At 34.6% G+C, this 15,690-nt stretch overlaps 1 protein-coding gene across 1 annotated transcript in view; it reads left to right on the top strand.

Moving 5' to 3' along the window:
• The window catches only part of LOC112052656 (uncharacterized), a 116,100-nt gene that overhangs the window by 84,221 nt on the left and 16,189 nt on the right, over positions 1-15,690 (top strand). Inside the window, exon 2 of the mRNA XM_052882741.1 lies at positions 9,039-9,991. Within this exon, the coding sequence (XP_052738701.1) occupies positions 9,046-9,991 (946 nt within the window). The 5' untranslated portion in view covers positions 9,039-9,045. The remainder of the gene's footprint in view (positions 1-9,038; positions 9,992-15,690) is intronic.

The following is a 15,690-nucleotide window of genomic DNA, read 5'->3' as shown; positions in this document are numbered from 1 at the left end:
AAGCTCATAATGTCTTTTACTAGCCACCAGATTTGTCTCAACTATTCATGTACCTAGTATAACATTCAAGAAAATACTTCTCTTCTGTAACCTTGTCTGCTTTAAGTCAGAGTAAATAGAGTTGTTTACGGTCTTGTGTAGCGGCAAATGCAAGATTGCGGTTACACAATGTGTATTGTGTGTATATTCACATATTACACCAAAGTCCCAGAGATAGTCGTGAAAGTTAAGATTAAAGATTCGCCCATTGCTTTGTACAATCTAAGACCAATTAGTATGTTATAAAGTAACTAAAGAGCTGACTAAAACAAACTGTTCTATACAAATCAAGATTGTTTCGTTGAATTAGAGGTTTTCTGATAGTCTCAAACAAAAAAGCGATGTGAGATTATTTTTGGTTCGTCTACTTTTATGAAAGTGGTGTTATAAAAACCAGAGTCCTTATTAATAATTATTATAATTATCATCATCTAAGAGACTACCTATATTATTATAATTACTAATCTATTCTAATATTATAAAGAAGAAAGATTTGATTGTTTGTTTGTGTGTTTGTATGTAATGAATGGGCTCCGAAACTACAGAACCAATTTGAAAAATTCTTTCACTGTTGGAAAGCTATAATATATGAATATATTATTCATTTGATGTAGTAAGAAAGTTACAAAACTTATGGTTATACTTATCAGAAAGTAGTTTTTTATTTATTGGCAAACGAAAATCAAAGAGTTGACACTGGCAAACTTATCTGCCTTCATAAGTATCCTTTCTCTAAATTTCGATAAATATATTTTTTATCAATTAGAGAGAAATTGCTGTCCATTAATGAAGTTGTACATTAGTTGATTAAATTAACTCTTTAGAAGAAATTTAATTGATAACAGAATTAACATCGAATTTATATTAGCAATTACCATTTGCATAATGTATACGAAAATTTGTTAGTAATTAGACAGTTGTTAATTAGCTGCTACAAGTAAGTATATGATATTAATAAAAGACGTATCTTTATTGCTGTTTGTATATGTCACAAATATGACTTTTTAGTTGAATTTATTATGGAATTGAAACTGTGAAGGAAAAACATCGTGAGATTAATGATGGTAGTGATGATGATGATGAATATGGAATATTTTTGACAAACCAATCGTCAATTGCATATGAAAAACTGAATGCAAGTGAATATAAATGTAAGAAAGAGTCAATCATCCATAATCTTTGTATATATTCTGAGTTAGTCATCTTACATATTTTTATGTGACATATGTCTTAGATCACATCAAGATCATATCACACTTCATAAATAAAACATAATACACTCAAGGTGGACCTACCGTGTCCATATATGGACTTATATGTGACAGACGTCAAGGCGATTCGGCGTATATGTTTGTAGCCTTTATTTATAGGTGCAAACTCGGAAGTGATCTACAAGTAGGTACACAGCAAACGACTTCCACTTTCGTTTTGCCATTGACCTACAAATTACTCGTAATATGTCAGTTAATACAGTTTTTGTAGTCGTTTCTTTTCATGATTGAAAAGTAAAAATATTGTTATAATCAAGAAGATAGATATTAATTAAAAGTTCATAACTGATAATAATTAACCGGACGTGATTTCATTGTACCGACGACGATGTAAAAATCACAAATTATAACAATTAGTAGAATTGTTATAATTTGTGATTTTTAGATGTTCATCTATTTTAATCTGTGTTTCTTATCTTTCTTTTTTAATTAATGTTTAATTATAATCAGCTAGACAGTGATTGTAACAATATAATTAATTATGTCAAGCATCAAAAATCTTCTTCAGAATCAAGATTCAAATTATTGAATAAATTAAATATCACGTGTTTCAAACGGTTAAGGAAAAACATTGTGAGGAAACCTGCATACCTGAGAATTTTCCTAATTCTCTGCGTGTGTGAAGTCTGCCAATCCGCATTGAGCCAGCGTGGTGGACTATTGGCCTAAACCCTCTAATTCTGAGAGGAGACTCGAGCTCAACAGTGAGTCAAATCTGGGTTGATAATGATGATGATGATGAAATGAATGCTACACGAATTTCACAAAATTTGGTTAACACGTGGCTTACTAACACGAAAGTCATGAAAAATTGTACTAAGCGCGCATAAAGTTTTCACTCAGCCACATAACCAAGTAACGAAAATTTCTCTTAAATCACATACAGATTTGATATAGAGTGTGATTTCATATAACTAAAGAACGTATTGAGTGTCTGGTAATTAATTCCCAATGTAGAAAATGCACCTGTAAAATATGAGACTTAGAAAAAGACGCTATAGACAAAACAATGAAATAAAAACAAAGACTGCCAGATCTAACCTGCTTAATATCTCAGTGTAATATCAAACAAAGAACTAACTGAAACTTTTCGTTTTAACATTACTTTGAAAGCGAATTCTTACTACTACAGCAAAAAAAAAAAACATTTACCTCTCTAATATTACGACATAATGTGAATCTTTTAGAAATGTCACATATGTGATTATCGTGATGTCCCCTTTCTATTTAAAGATTTAAGAGAGCATAAACTAGTGTATAATTATGTGAAAAACTATTGTGGTGTCGACTGAATGTGTTTGAGAACCAGTGATTGTACTGACGATAACTTGTTGAGACAATTGTTTTTACGAATCCATGAATGTATACTTATAGTTAGAGCCGTGTTAGCCCAGTGGATATGACCTCTGCCTCTGATTCCGGAGGGTGTGGGTTCGAATCCGGTCCGAGGCATGCACCTCCAACTTTTCGGTTGTGTGCATTTTAAGAAATTAAATATCACCTGTCTCAATCGGTGAAGGAAAACATCGTGAGGAAACTTGAAAGAGAATTACCTTAATTCTCTGCGTGTGTGAAGTCTGCCAATCCGCATTGGGCCAGCGTGGTGGACTATTGGCCTAACCCCTCTCATTCTGAGAGGAGACGAAAATTGTTCGCAAACATTTTTATTACATTTTATCTATCGTTTACATTGCTAGTTTTAATATTTTTAGTACTTACAGTAGGAGTAAAATATTGAAGTTTTCAAGAATAAAAACTATTTGGGCCAAATATGCCGCCCTCTGAAATCTGCCGGCGCCCTACGCACGCCATTGACGATCAATTATTCTCACGTTTCTGCAGCACCCATGACTATAATTGATCGTGTATTGGTCGCTGCCTGCATGACGGCTCGACTTATTAAACGTCTTCGCTGCGGTTTGCGCTGCAGAAACGTGAGAATAATTGACCGTCAATGGCTGACTCTAGGCTGCAGCCTACATAATCTATAACTGTCAAATACACCACTGAGTTTAGTCTTCAAAGCTTAAAAACATTTCTTTATCCTTGGAATAGCTTTAAAATTAATGATTGTAACAATACTTTGCGTTAATCGGATCCTGATAGTAAAGCTTGCGGCAAATCATTTTACAGATAAAAAAAAGTAAAAAGAAAGATAATTTATAAAGCTTTTATATAAAAAAATAGTAAATACTATAGGACTAAGTATTTAGACTGTACGACTAAATACAGCTAAATACATTAGTATTTAGTCGTATGGAACATACTATTCGAGTATTTTCATACTTTCTGTCACGCTAAGATGACGATAATAGTTTAATTATATAACAGTGTGATGGTATTACATACTGAAGATTCATGCTAGACTCAAGTGAAAGTTGTTACCACATATACAATCAATAAAAAGTATACTAACTAACGATAGTTTTAACTCAAGCCTAGTATGACTCAGTCATAATATTTTTATACTTAGCAAGTTACCATAAGATTTCAATTTCTCGGATTTTCTAGTTTCTGTTTTATCAAACATGTTTAATTCAATAATGTAACTTTTTTATTTATTACTAGCTGACGCCACGCGGTTTCACCCGCGTGGTTCTCGTTCCCGTAGGAGTACGGGGATAATATATCCTCCTCGATAAATGGGCTATCTAACACTGAAAGAATCTTTCAAATTGGATCTGTAGTTCCCGTGATTAGCGCGTTCAATCAATCAAACAAACAAACTCTTTAGCTTTGTATATTAGTATGGAAGTATAGATTTAAATAGTTCATATTATTATTAGCCTGTTGCAACAGCCCACTAGATGGCCAAGCCTGCCACAATATAGAAGAGGAGATATGGAGCTTAAACTCAGCCCACCGAACCATTGTGAGTCTGCGAGCTTGGGATGGTGTTTAACTCTTTTACGATCACTATTAGATGTTAATGTTAGCCACTCACCATCCAATAAGCTCACGAGCCTGCAGCGCTAACGGCAGAACATCCGAAAAAACTGATCGTGTGTTGGTCGCGATGTGTATGACATCATGCAGTTCGCGACCAACACTCGATCGAACGATCGATGGTGTGTGACTAGCATTATGATAATTACCAGGACCAATGATATTTTATACTAGAGATGGGGCACATCAAAACCGAGGCGGACAAATGTGGAAAATTGACTTAATTTCATTTAGTCGCTTATTAAACAACGAACGTTATTTAAATAGATAATACTTAAAGATCGTCTACAATGTCGAGTGGTGTGTTCAGGAAGTTTAAAAACTATATATAGATAATTACATAATGGAATTAAAGATAAAATTGTAATTATATGTGTAATTGTAAGTATATGTGCGCGCAGTGGAGTCACTGTATTCGGATCCTTTTTTGCAGTGACTTTGTATGGACGTATCTATAGTATAAAATTATCATTGATCAGCCTACAGCTTACAGCTTAACGTGCTATCTGCTTTGCGCCCATCAACAAAAAGTTGATGGGCGCAAGGCAGCAGATTTGATTGCAGCAGTAAATGTACGCCTTGTTTCTCATACATACGTTATTCACTCAACATCAGTTCAACTGCTTTTCCATCATCTATTACTATAAAATAATCATAATATAGTCTCCTAATTCAAGGGATACATGGCGACCCTACATTCACCTCACCTAGTTTACGCATTCGGAAATGGACTAGATACTTAGTTGATCGTTTTTACTAGTTGAACAATTACGTCCGGATTGGTCTATATAATAAACGGACAGCGGAAATCGAATCGTGTATTGATTGATTTGTACTTCAATAAATATTTCAAAAAGGGATTTGTATTCGTATTAATTCATCATATTGTAAGTTCCTGGTATGTAATAGCTTATAATAAAAGGTTGCAGCATTAAGCGTTGGTATATTTGTGTCTTTAAAATATACTTACCCCTACTTAGTAGAGTTGTTAATAGTTATTTAGGTAATGTTGCTGGTTGGATAGATACGTATTATTTTCAAATCAAGGTTGGTTAAGCTGCCGGTCTAAAATAGTGATAATAATCGGATTGATCTATTCAAAATGTTCTAATCAATACATTTAAATAAAATTTAAGTATCCGATTTCAGAACAACTATGTTTTCTTAATCGCTTATAGTTATTTCCACGATACTAAAACACAATGGCTACTTTTTATCCTGAAAAAATCCAAGGTTCCTGCTCGATTAATGAAAAACTGAATTTGGCTTTTGTTGCGGGCTTCTGTTGCTTCTAATATAAAATTAAAATAAATTGTCTTTTCGTCTGAAATTCCTCAGTGCCTGAAGACAAAAGTCTTCGAACAGTGCGTGTTGTCTGACCTGGTCGCTAACTATGGGTCCCATAAGAAGGCTACACAGTCACACAGCGGGTGATGGAACGAGCTATTCTCGGAGTACCTCTGCGTGATCGAATCAGAAATGACATAGCTCAACGTGTCGCTAAGCTGAAGTGGCAATGGGCGGGGCACATAGTTCAAAGAGCAGATGAACGACGGATGGTATGGCGACCTCGCACTAAGAAACGCAGTGTTGGTCGAACCCTCACCAGGTGGCCTGACGACTTCAAGCGACTGGCAGGGATTTGCTGGATGCAGGCAGCTCAGGATCGTGATGTTTGGAAGACCCTACAAAAGGCCTGTGTCTTGCAGTGGACGTTTATCATATTGGCTGATATGATGATGATGAAGTTGCAAACTAGTTTTATGAATATTTATCTATTACAATTTGTTCTACTTTAATTGTTTTTAAAATTATTAAAACCGCTGCATCTGGTTACTTGAACCACATACTTTAAAAAGTGATTGATAATAATTAATAATATGACGCTGGGAAGTTTGTTCTTTCTCTTAAATTCACACGCTTGACAACCTATTGTTCATCTTAGTGTATAGAACTGTTTATGCTTTCTACTTACGGGTGGAACATCATTTTTATTTATTATTACTAGAGAACAATTTATTTTCTTTATCATTTCTTTCCGACAAGCCTTCGTATTATCTCGCTTTTTGGTGATTTCACTACTTATTTTTTTTATTATTAACAGACGCCCTACGGCGACACCTGTGTAGTTCCCGTTCCTGTGGGAATGTGGCCCTGTAGTGCATGCTCATGTTATAACTACGTTATTGATATTTTTCTTAGCAGAATAAAATTAATAGCAGCCTGAAGATGGCAGGTTGAAGGTATTGGCACCTTATTACACGTACAGTAAAGCCGATTCTGCGTCTAACCTCTCACCGGTCGTGTCGGTCTGACGTCCCATCGGACTATGAGAGTGAGGGAATAGAGAGTACACCTGTGCTTGCACACACACTTGTGCACTATAATATCTCCTGCGTACCTGGTTAATCCGAAAGAGCCGTGACAGCCACTGGGCTATCACGGCTCTTTCGGATTAACCATGTTGGATTAACCATGAGCTCGAGTCTCCTCTCAGAATGAGAGGGGTTAAGCCAATAGTCCACCACGCTGGCCCAATGCGGATTGGCAGAAGTCATAGGCAGAGGTCATATCCACTGGAATATCAGAGGCAGAGGTCATATCCACTGGGATATGACCTCTGCCTCTGATTCCGGAGGGTGTGGGTTCGAATCCGGTCCGGGGCATGCACCTCTAAGTTTTCAGTTGTATGCATTTTAAGAAATTAAATATCACGTGTCTCAATCGGTGAAGGAAAACATCGTGTGGAAACCTGCATACCAGAGAGTTATCTTAATTCTCTGCGTGTGTGAAGTCTGCCAATCCGCATTGGGCCAGCGTGGTGGACTATTGGCCTAACCCCTCTCATTCTGAGAGGAGACTCGAGCTCAGCAGTGAGCCGAATATGGGTTGATGACGACATGGTTAACCTCAACATGTGAGATCGACCGCCCGTTGCCGAAGAAGAAAACAAAATCATTTAAAAAAAAAAAGTCATATTAAAAAAAAGCAAGTATCGGTGATTCTGAAGCTTCAGTCATTTATTTCATATGAAGTAGGTATATATTTTAACAATTGAGAATTGATAATATATTCTACTAGTCGAAGCCACGCAGTTTCACCCGCGTAGTTCCCGTTCTCGTGAGAATACGGATATACAATATAGCCTATAACAATAACACTCACAAATAACGTGGCTTTCAAAAGGTAAAAGAATTTTAAAAATCGTTTCAGTAGATCCAGAGATTACCTTACAATAGCACAAATTTCCATCTTCATAATATTAGTAGGTACCTATAGATAAATTCGTTCCTATCGGATGAAATTGTTGTCTTATAGCCGTGGTATAAATAAGATATATCTAGTGAAAGCTGAACTTACTCTAAACTACTGAACAAATGTGTTCAATAAAAATTTATTTTATAACCATCTGTGCGGCGTGTAACGAATCATTAACGATCTATCAAATAATGACCATATTATAAAACAAAAACAACAAATACGTCAGAGGTACGGGTAGAACAAACTTGTGCCTCTTTCGTAAGACCGCTTCTTAGAATGCATCATCACTTAACATCAGGTGAGATTGCAGTCAAAAGCTAACTTGACAAATAATAAAAAGAAATACAGACAGAAATATAAGGACAGCCTGCGACAGCGAGACAGCGTGGACACCGTCACGCTGCCAGTTGCGTTAGTGATTCTGTGCAATGATGTTTTAATGTATTGTGTTGTAACTATTGATATTGTTTTGTGTAGTAATTATTGATCATATAATTTTTACTTATAGAATCTTTTTTGCTTATAGAATCTTGATTTATAAATATTGGGGCTATAAAGAGGGAAATCCTAAATTAGTAAAAATATCCGCGATATTGGTATTTTGTCTCAATACGTTTACATTTAATTACTGACCGATGAAGTATAATCGTAAGCATTAGATAGGGGAAAGTGAGAGTCTCATGAATGCAGTCGATTATAAATTATTAACAAGTTACCGTTGAGAATCGATAAAATAGGAATTTATTAAGGCAAGCGAACAGCGAACTCGTCTGTCATTTAAATAATTTTAACGGAATATATTTGCAATTATCTACGTGTTTATTCCTGAGCATCCATTCTTGATTAGTATTTTTGATCTATTGACATCGAAGGACGTACCTAGATCTTCTATAAGAAAAACAGATGAAAAAGAAATTAAATAAAGCGGTTTTAAAATTTTTGCATTTATTTTAAAGTCATAATTACCTATACATTTCTATTTTTTATTAGTTGGTTTGTTAATCAAGTTACAACAATATTTCTGAAACTCTACAGTAACTAAGAACATGTCCCAATACCTACCTATACCTATTCCTGAATTATGTGTGACTATCCAGTTTCTAAGATCCTGGGGCGTAGCTACCAAGTATCAGCCGTTTCACCGATACGAGGCCCCCTGGACTACAGGGGGCCCTTACGTGTAAAAGCAAAAATTTGTAAAAAGTAATCTACAATATTACTTAATCCCGAAAAAAAAACATACAAAAAAACTGCAGAAATTACAAAAGTAAAAAAAACAATACTTTATGGAAGAGTAAAACAAAATCTAAAGAGATTTATCGGGATTTGCCGCTTGTCTATTGGGTTCCTCCTACTAATTTTGATACAGGGCCCCTCTAAGGCACGCTACGCCACTGCCACGATCTATCTACAAAATAATTTGTGCGAAGTCAAAAGAATATGAAAGATAGAAGATTAATTTCACACATTTTCGTGTTATTTTACTTAATATGATTATTAAAATTTTATTTTCTTTTACAGATCTATCATGACTGTGAAGAAAGGAAGTCGAAGTGGAGGCTTAGCATCTATAATTGCAAGACAGAAGCTTCATAGTTCTAACCAGTTAGATGCAGGAAGCTTTAGCAAATCTATGGTATACAACTACAACATCATCGTTGGATTCAATGAGAAAGACCAACTACAATTAATAACAAAAGACGACAACAGTGACGACGATACACAAAAGCATATCAAAGATACAAAGACTGGAAAGCACGAAAATATTTCAATAGACGATATAGTCGACTGTACTAATATTGATAACTATCCAAATTGTGACAACACTTTAGTCTTCTATATAAACAAAGGGCCTAACAAAGAAGCGATCGCGCTCAGGTTTAAAAACGAACAGGATTTCAAGAGAATATATTTCACTTATAAATATTTCAAAATGCGAAATAGACTTACAAGAAATACGACTAATTATCCCCACAACGATACATTATTTTCGAAAAAGAAAATCACTGACTCGTACAGAATAAATAGTGTGGATGACTACAACCAATTCGATAAAACGCGGTCAGATTTTGATTTAATGCAAACTACTGATAACGATGGTATGACCCACATATCTGTACATCAAAAAGGATCACGTTTTGATCAACCATTGAGTCTAATAGGGTTTAGAAATGAAAGGGAGTCTGGTGAAATTGATAGTGTGATTTACACGGATATAGAAATACCGAATAAACCAGAAAAACGGCGTTTATTTCATAAAAAGACCAAAGCTCCACCACCACCCCTGTTGCCAATAAATAAAGAAACTCCCAAAGTTCTTAAAGGAGAGTTTGTGAGGGTGAACGTTGAAAGATCGCCAGATGTAGTACCGAAGGAGAATAAACAAAATAAAATACCCGATATCCTCATGCTTAAAGACAGCAAATCTAAAAAACCAAGCCCAAACAGCAACTTATGGACTGTGAGCAATAAAGGTATGGGAAAATTTCTTTATTCTAAGAATCAACGACAAAACTTACATAATACTGTAGAGCGACGTAGGTAATAAGGAAATAATTTCCCTGTAAAATTAGTTACACAACGCGTCAAAAACTTACAATTTGTTATACCATTATCCGGCACATACTTGATTTGCATTTAATTCTTAAACTTGACCTTTAATTCGTCTCATTAACATCTATAATCATCATCATCAACCCATATTTGGCTCAAGTCTCCTCTCAGAATGAGAAGGGTTAGGCCAATAGTCCACCACGCTAGCCCAATGCGGATTTGTAGACTTCACACACGCAGAGAATTAAGAAAATTCTCTGGTATGCAGGTTTCCTCACGATGTCTTTCCACCTGAAAAGTTGGATTTAGATGCCCTGGCGCGGGTTCGAACCCATACGTTTCTGTATACATCTATAATAGTAACTATATTAAATAAAAAAAAAAATTATCTACGTCATAGCTTTAAGTATCATATTCCAGAAAGCTGGTATTTTTAAATGGACAGATTGAACATAGACAGGAAACAATAAACTAATGTTTCTTTTCCTTCGAAGAAAGCACTTAAATTAAGTTTCACATAATTGATGGTAATTGAGGTAATCATGGGTTACGTAGCCTGCCGCAACTAGGCGGAAGGCAGGTAAATGCAACCACAATAGAGTTTAACAGTCTTAATAATTCCATAAATACCCACAACTTATTGTACGTGGGTAGTCCATTTACTCATATTATTCCCCTTATATACTTGTAAATAGATACTGGGATCTATAGAACATGACGTCTTATAGTCACGCAAGTTTAAAAATTAAAACTATTTCCAATTTTCTTTTTAATTTTGTATTTGAAAATTTTGTTTTGGCTCAAATCATATCCACTGGGCTATCACAGCTCATAGAGATTAACCCGGACAAACTGACAGAAAGAAAGATAAAAAATAAAAAAGTAGAAATATTGAATGTGCTTTTGTTTCGTGTTAATAACAATACGAAGAAAGAAAGACACTTTTATTTGTAAAAAAAGTAGTATAGAATTATTCAGATTTCATGATAGATATCTGAAAACATGGACAGGAAGTACGGTGAATGTTTTTAAAATTAATTAATTCAGATTTTATGATAGAAATCTCAAAGTGGACAGGAAATACAGTGCAAATATGGAGTGTAAATACGATTTGTTATCGTTGTTTTTACGTATTATAAGTAATCTCTTAGATATTGTTCCTAATATCGTACGAAGAATGTTATATAGGTACTTAACTAGATAAAAGGGATTATAATTATTACATCAATATAGGATTATTAATGGCGTGATTTTTATTGCCAGAATAGGTAGTATGATTCAGTTCTATAATCATATAATATTATTAGGGTTTCTTTATTTCGAAAAGAAAACAGAACCCGAAATACAACTTTGCTTCGTCTGTCTGTTAAGACCCTTAATCTCGGCAACGTCATCTTATAAAATGGAGCACGAAAATTTAATACAATTTGAAAATTTAATAAAAATACAAAATCATCAGCCGTGATAGCCCACTGGATATCCTCTGCCTCTGATACCGGAGGGTGTGGGTTCGAATCCGGTCCGGGGCATGCACCTCCAACTTTTCAGTCGTGTGAATTTTAAGAAATTAAATATCACGTGTCTCAAACGGTGAAGGAAAAACATCTTGAGGAAACCTGCATACCAGAGATTTTTTTTTAATTCTCTGCGTGTCTGAAGTCTGCCAATCCGCATTGGGTCAGCCTGGCGGACTATTGGCCTAATCGATGATGATTGATCATTCTTTCAAAGAGGTCAAAAGAAAATATAATAATTTTAGGTTTCTTTCTTACGTGTAAATCAAGGGTGTTTTTTTTCTCGTCTATCCCAGCTCCCATGCGCACGAGCGTTTTTTTTAACGGGCTTTAAAAAAGGGTTTAAATATAGTATGAAATGAAATAAAGATCTATTTCCAACGCCCAAAATTGAAAATGCATCACAGCTCGAAAAAAAGCGTCGCGTTTTTAAAACGCTGACGTGTGAACATATACTTTGTAATGCATTTGTTCTATTTGAACGTTTTTTTAACTTTCGTTACGCTTGTGCGAATGGGGGGTGGGTAGGATAAGTCTTCAAAAAATCTTGTAAGTGTCAATTTGTGCATTATTAACGTAAAACTAACTTTAATCTACAGAACTTTACACCGCACATTACCCGACACGCACTTGGCCGGTTTTTGCCAAATGGCAAATAGTAACACAAAAACGATCTTATCGCTTTTATTTATTAGAATCTGAGATAATGCGCTTAAAATATTAACAAATTACGTCATAGAACTGAATTGCGTCATAGAAGCCTGTGAAATCAGATAAAATACCTAATTTTCGGGCTTTGGGCCTTGGTGGCCTTGAAAGGAAGCAGTTTCAAGGTTCCAGCTTGCCTATTCACTATTTTGGTCTTTATTAATCAACCTATTAAAATAAACATCAAATAAATTGACAAAATGTCATCTACATACTGTATGATATCCACCAGTAAGCACCGGATGACATTTGTTACATATAATCTAAATTTTGTATATATATCAACTAGCAAAGTCAAAGATAGTGAATTAGCCTGCTGATTAGGCAACTGTTCCTATATAAAACGTAATTTTTAGTAATTTTTAGTCTCGAGAGTTTCAATTGCGACATTGTCAGCATCGTGGCAACCCTTATACTGCAGCCCTACTCGATGTGAACTGTTTACCAACAAACAAATTAAAAATGAGGGTATAAATCGCTAGTCATTTCACACCTAATAATAATTATAATTATCTAACTATAAGTTAATGAAAATAAATTTGATTAATAAGCTTAGAACAATTAGGTACAGTTAATATATTTTGAATAACATTTTATAAACAAACAATACATAATTTAAAATAAATAAGTTATGAAATGACATGCGATTTCTACCTTCATTTCTGATTTGTTTGTTGTTAAATAGTACACATCGAGAAGGACTGTAGAGATTCTTAAAGTTCTCTTTCAAAATCTTTTGTTATTCGAAGGGTTGCCGCGAAGCTGGGGGCATGATTTGTCATGTTGTCATGACCAGCTGGCTAATTCACTAATTTGGTCTTTATTAACAACGTATATACTGAGAAATGTTATCTACCTACTGTATGATATCCACCAGTGCGCACCGGATGACATTTATTACACAGAATCTTAATTAGCAATGTATTAGCCTGCAAGTGTGTTAATCGAGACAGGAAAGGCCTAAAATTTGATAGGTAGATTGATGGATAAGTGAACCTAAGTAGGTACTTCCTGGCTTAATTGATTTCTTAAATAATCTTTTGCGAATTTTTATCGTTTTTACCTTGTACACGTATAAAAAATATATATTTGTAGAATTCATTGATTGCTTACTGATACTAATCTAGTTATTAACATTACTGTATGTCAAATATATAACTTTTTTTTATAAAAAAATTGAGTTTTTAGAATCCGATGAAACCGTTTTTTCGAAATTTAAACAAAAGGCGTTGTATGAAAACGTACTTAATGTATTTGTTTAAAAGAGATTTAAAATTTACTAAGTACAAACTTATATAAATCAAAAAGAGAATTTAGTACGTATTAAACATACTGCATATAAGTACGTACATACTTTACGCATATAAGTTTTCTCAAAAACGTCTATATTCTAGTAATGTAGAAATGCAAATTAACAGAGAAAACTGAATTTTGGATGATGGCTGAAAATGCACATAGAAAATCTTGGTTGAGAATTTGAAGCTGAGCTTTTCGAGATCCCACACGTTATTTCCAAAATTCAACTTTCTTGGTTCATTTGTATTTCTAAGCCGATTTTTCCGACATATAGACTAGCCCAACAACAATAATAATATATGCACAAAATTCAAGGACTATTTTTATACAACAAGTATAGTAATTAATATAATCACCTTAATTCAAGCAAACACAAACTGGAACGATAGTATCGTTGCAGTTAGATCTCTATTCAGCTCTAATGACCTTTTACTTTTATCTTAATTTTATATAAATTGGACACTAATTTCCAAACAAATTTAAGTAGTAAACCTAGCAAACCTAGAATTGATATAAAAACACCCAATACAATAAATACAAGCTTCACTTCATAGTATTCTGTCCAAGACATGAGTGCTGCTGGAGATCGAAGATGACGTCCTCCATGCTTTATGAGATGTTCTGTCCACCATACAGCGTGCTCCAGGGGATTTATTGGGCCTTCTTTTATAAGTGTCCTAAGTCTCAACATGTTATTCTTGAAGCTGTAAAAGGTTTAAACTTTTTTGTATGTCAGATGGCATAATTTAACCAATTTAATTAGCCCGTGTCTCCTTTCAGAATGACAGGGGTTAGGCCACTACACTGGCAGACTGCAAACTCGTAGAGAATTGAGAAAATTCTCAGGTATGCAGGTTTCCTCACCGTCTGAGAAACGTGCTATTTAAATTATTAAATACGTGACACTTTGGGATACCAACTTAACATTTCGTCAATGTCAATTTCGAAAAGAAATGCTAGGACAATGACCTTTTTAAATATGCATAAATAAACCCCTAGCAAAAATATTTTTATTTAATTAAATTTATGTGTAAATTATTATTATAATTATTACTGGCTTAAATTACGTATACTTAATTTTCGTTTATTATTATTATCATAGATCTTACCTGTTATTCAAAATTACTGTTTCGATTGATTCCTTGAATTGTTTCTTCGTCAGTGTTGTTATATCTAGCTGCAAACCAATTCCATGATGGACATACTTCTGGATGTTATACCACTGGTCCCCTGACATCGGAATACCTATCAGGGGGACCGCAGCAGTAATGGCTTCATGGGTTGATTGTAAACCGCCATGAGTTATAAATAGTTTTATGTTAGGATGGTCTGGAACAAGCAGAAGAGTATTGATCCAACTTGAAAAAAAAAAGTATAACTTTTAAGTTTAAAGACCTGAGCATATGGTGTTATTTTAACTCGGTAACTCCATGCGAGATAGAGCCTTGACAGACAGACATACAGACGGACAGACAGAGAGACAGACAGACAGACAGACAACAAAGTTACCCTATAACCTTATAGCGTAACTTTGTTACAGTAAAGTTGTTAAAGGTATAATTACCCCATATAATGTTGTTTACCTTTTGAGTTGTTTACCATTTATAAGTAACTATATTTGTTGTGCATTATTAACTCATATTCGGCTCACTGCAGAGCTTGAGTCTCCTCTCAGAATGAGAGGGGTTAGGCCAATAGTCAACCACGCTGGCCCAATGAGGATTGGTAGACTTCACCCAGGCAGAGAATTAAGAAAATTCTCTGGTATGCAGGTTTTCTCACGATGTCTTTCCTTCGCCGCTTGGGACACGTGATAATTTCTTAAAATGCACTAAACTGAAAAGTTGGAGGTTTGATGCCCGGACCGGATTCGAACCCACACCCTCTAAAATCGAGGCTATTGTTATATCCACTAGGCGGTTCTTTGTGCACACAGCAGACACGTAATATGGCTTTCTTTTGGTAAAGTATTTTCAAAATCGGTTTATTAGATACAGAGATTATCCCCGACAATCTCACAATTACTATTAATATACTCTTTATAATATTAGTATAGACTACACTTTTAAGTTATGTGCTTTTTAAGAAATTAAATGTCACAA

Source organism: Bicyclus anynana, chromosome 8, assembly GCF_947172395.1.
Source record: "Bicyclus anynana chromosome 8, ilBicAnyn1.1, whole genome shotgun sequence".
Taxonomy (NCBI): Eukaryota; Metazoa; Arthropoda; class Insecta; order Lepidoptera; family Nymphalidae; genus Bicyclus; species Bicyclus anynana.
Note: the sequence above shows the minus strand (reverse complement) of the source record. Positions and strands in the feature narration are given on the sequence as shown.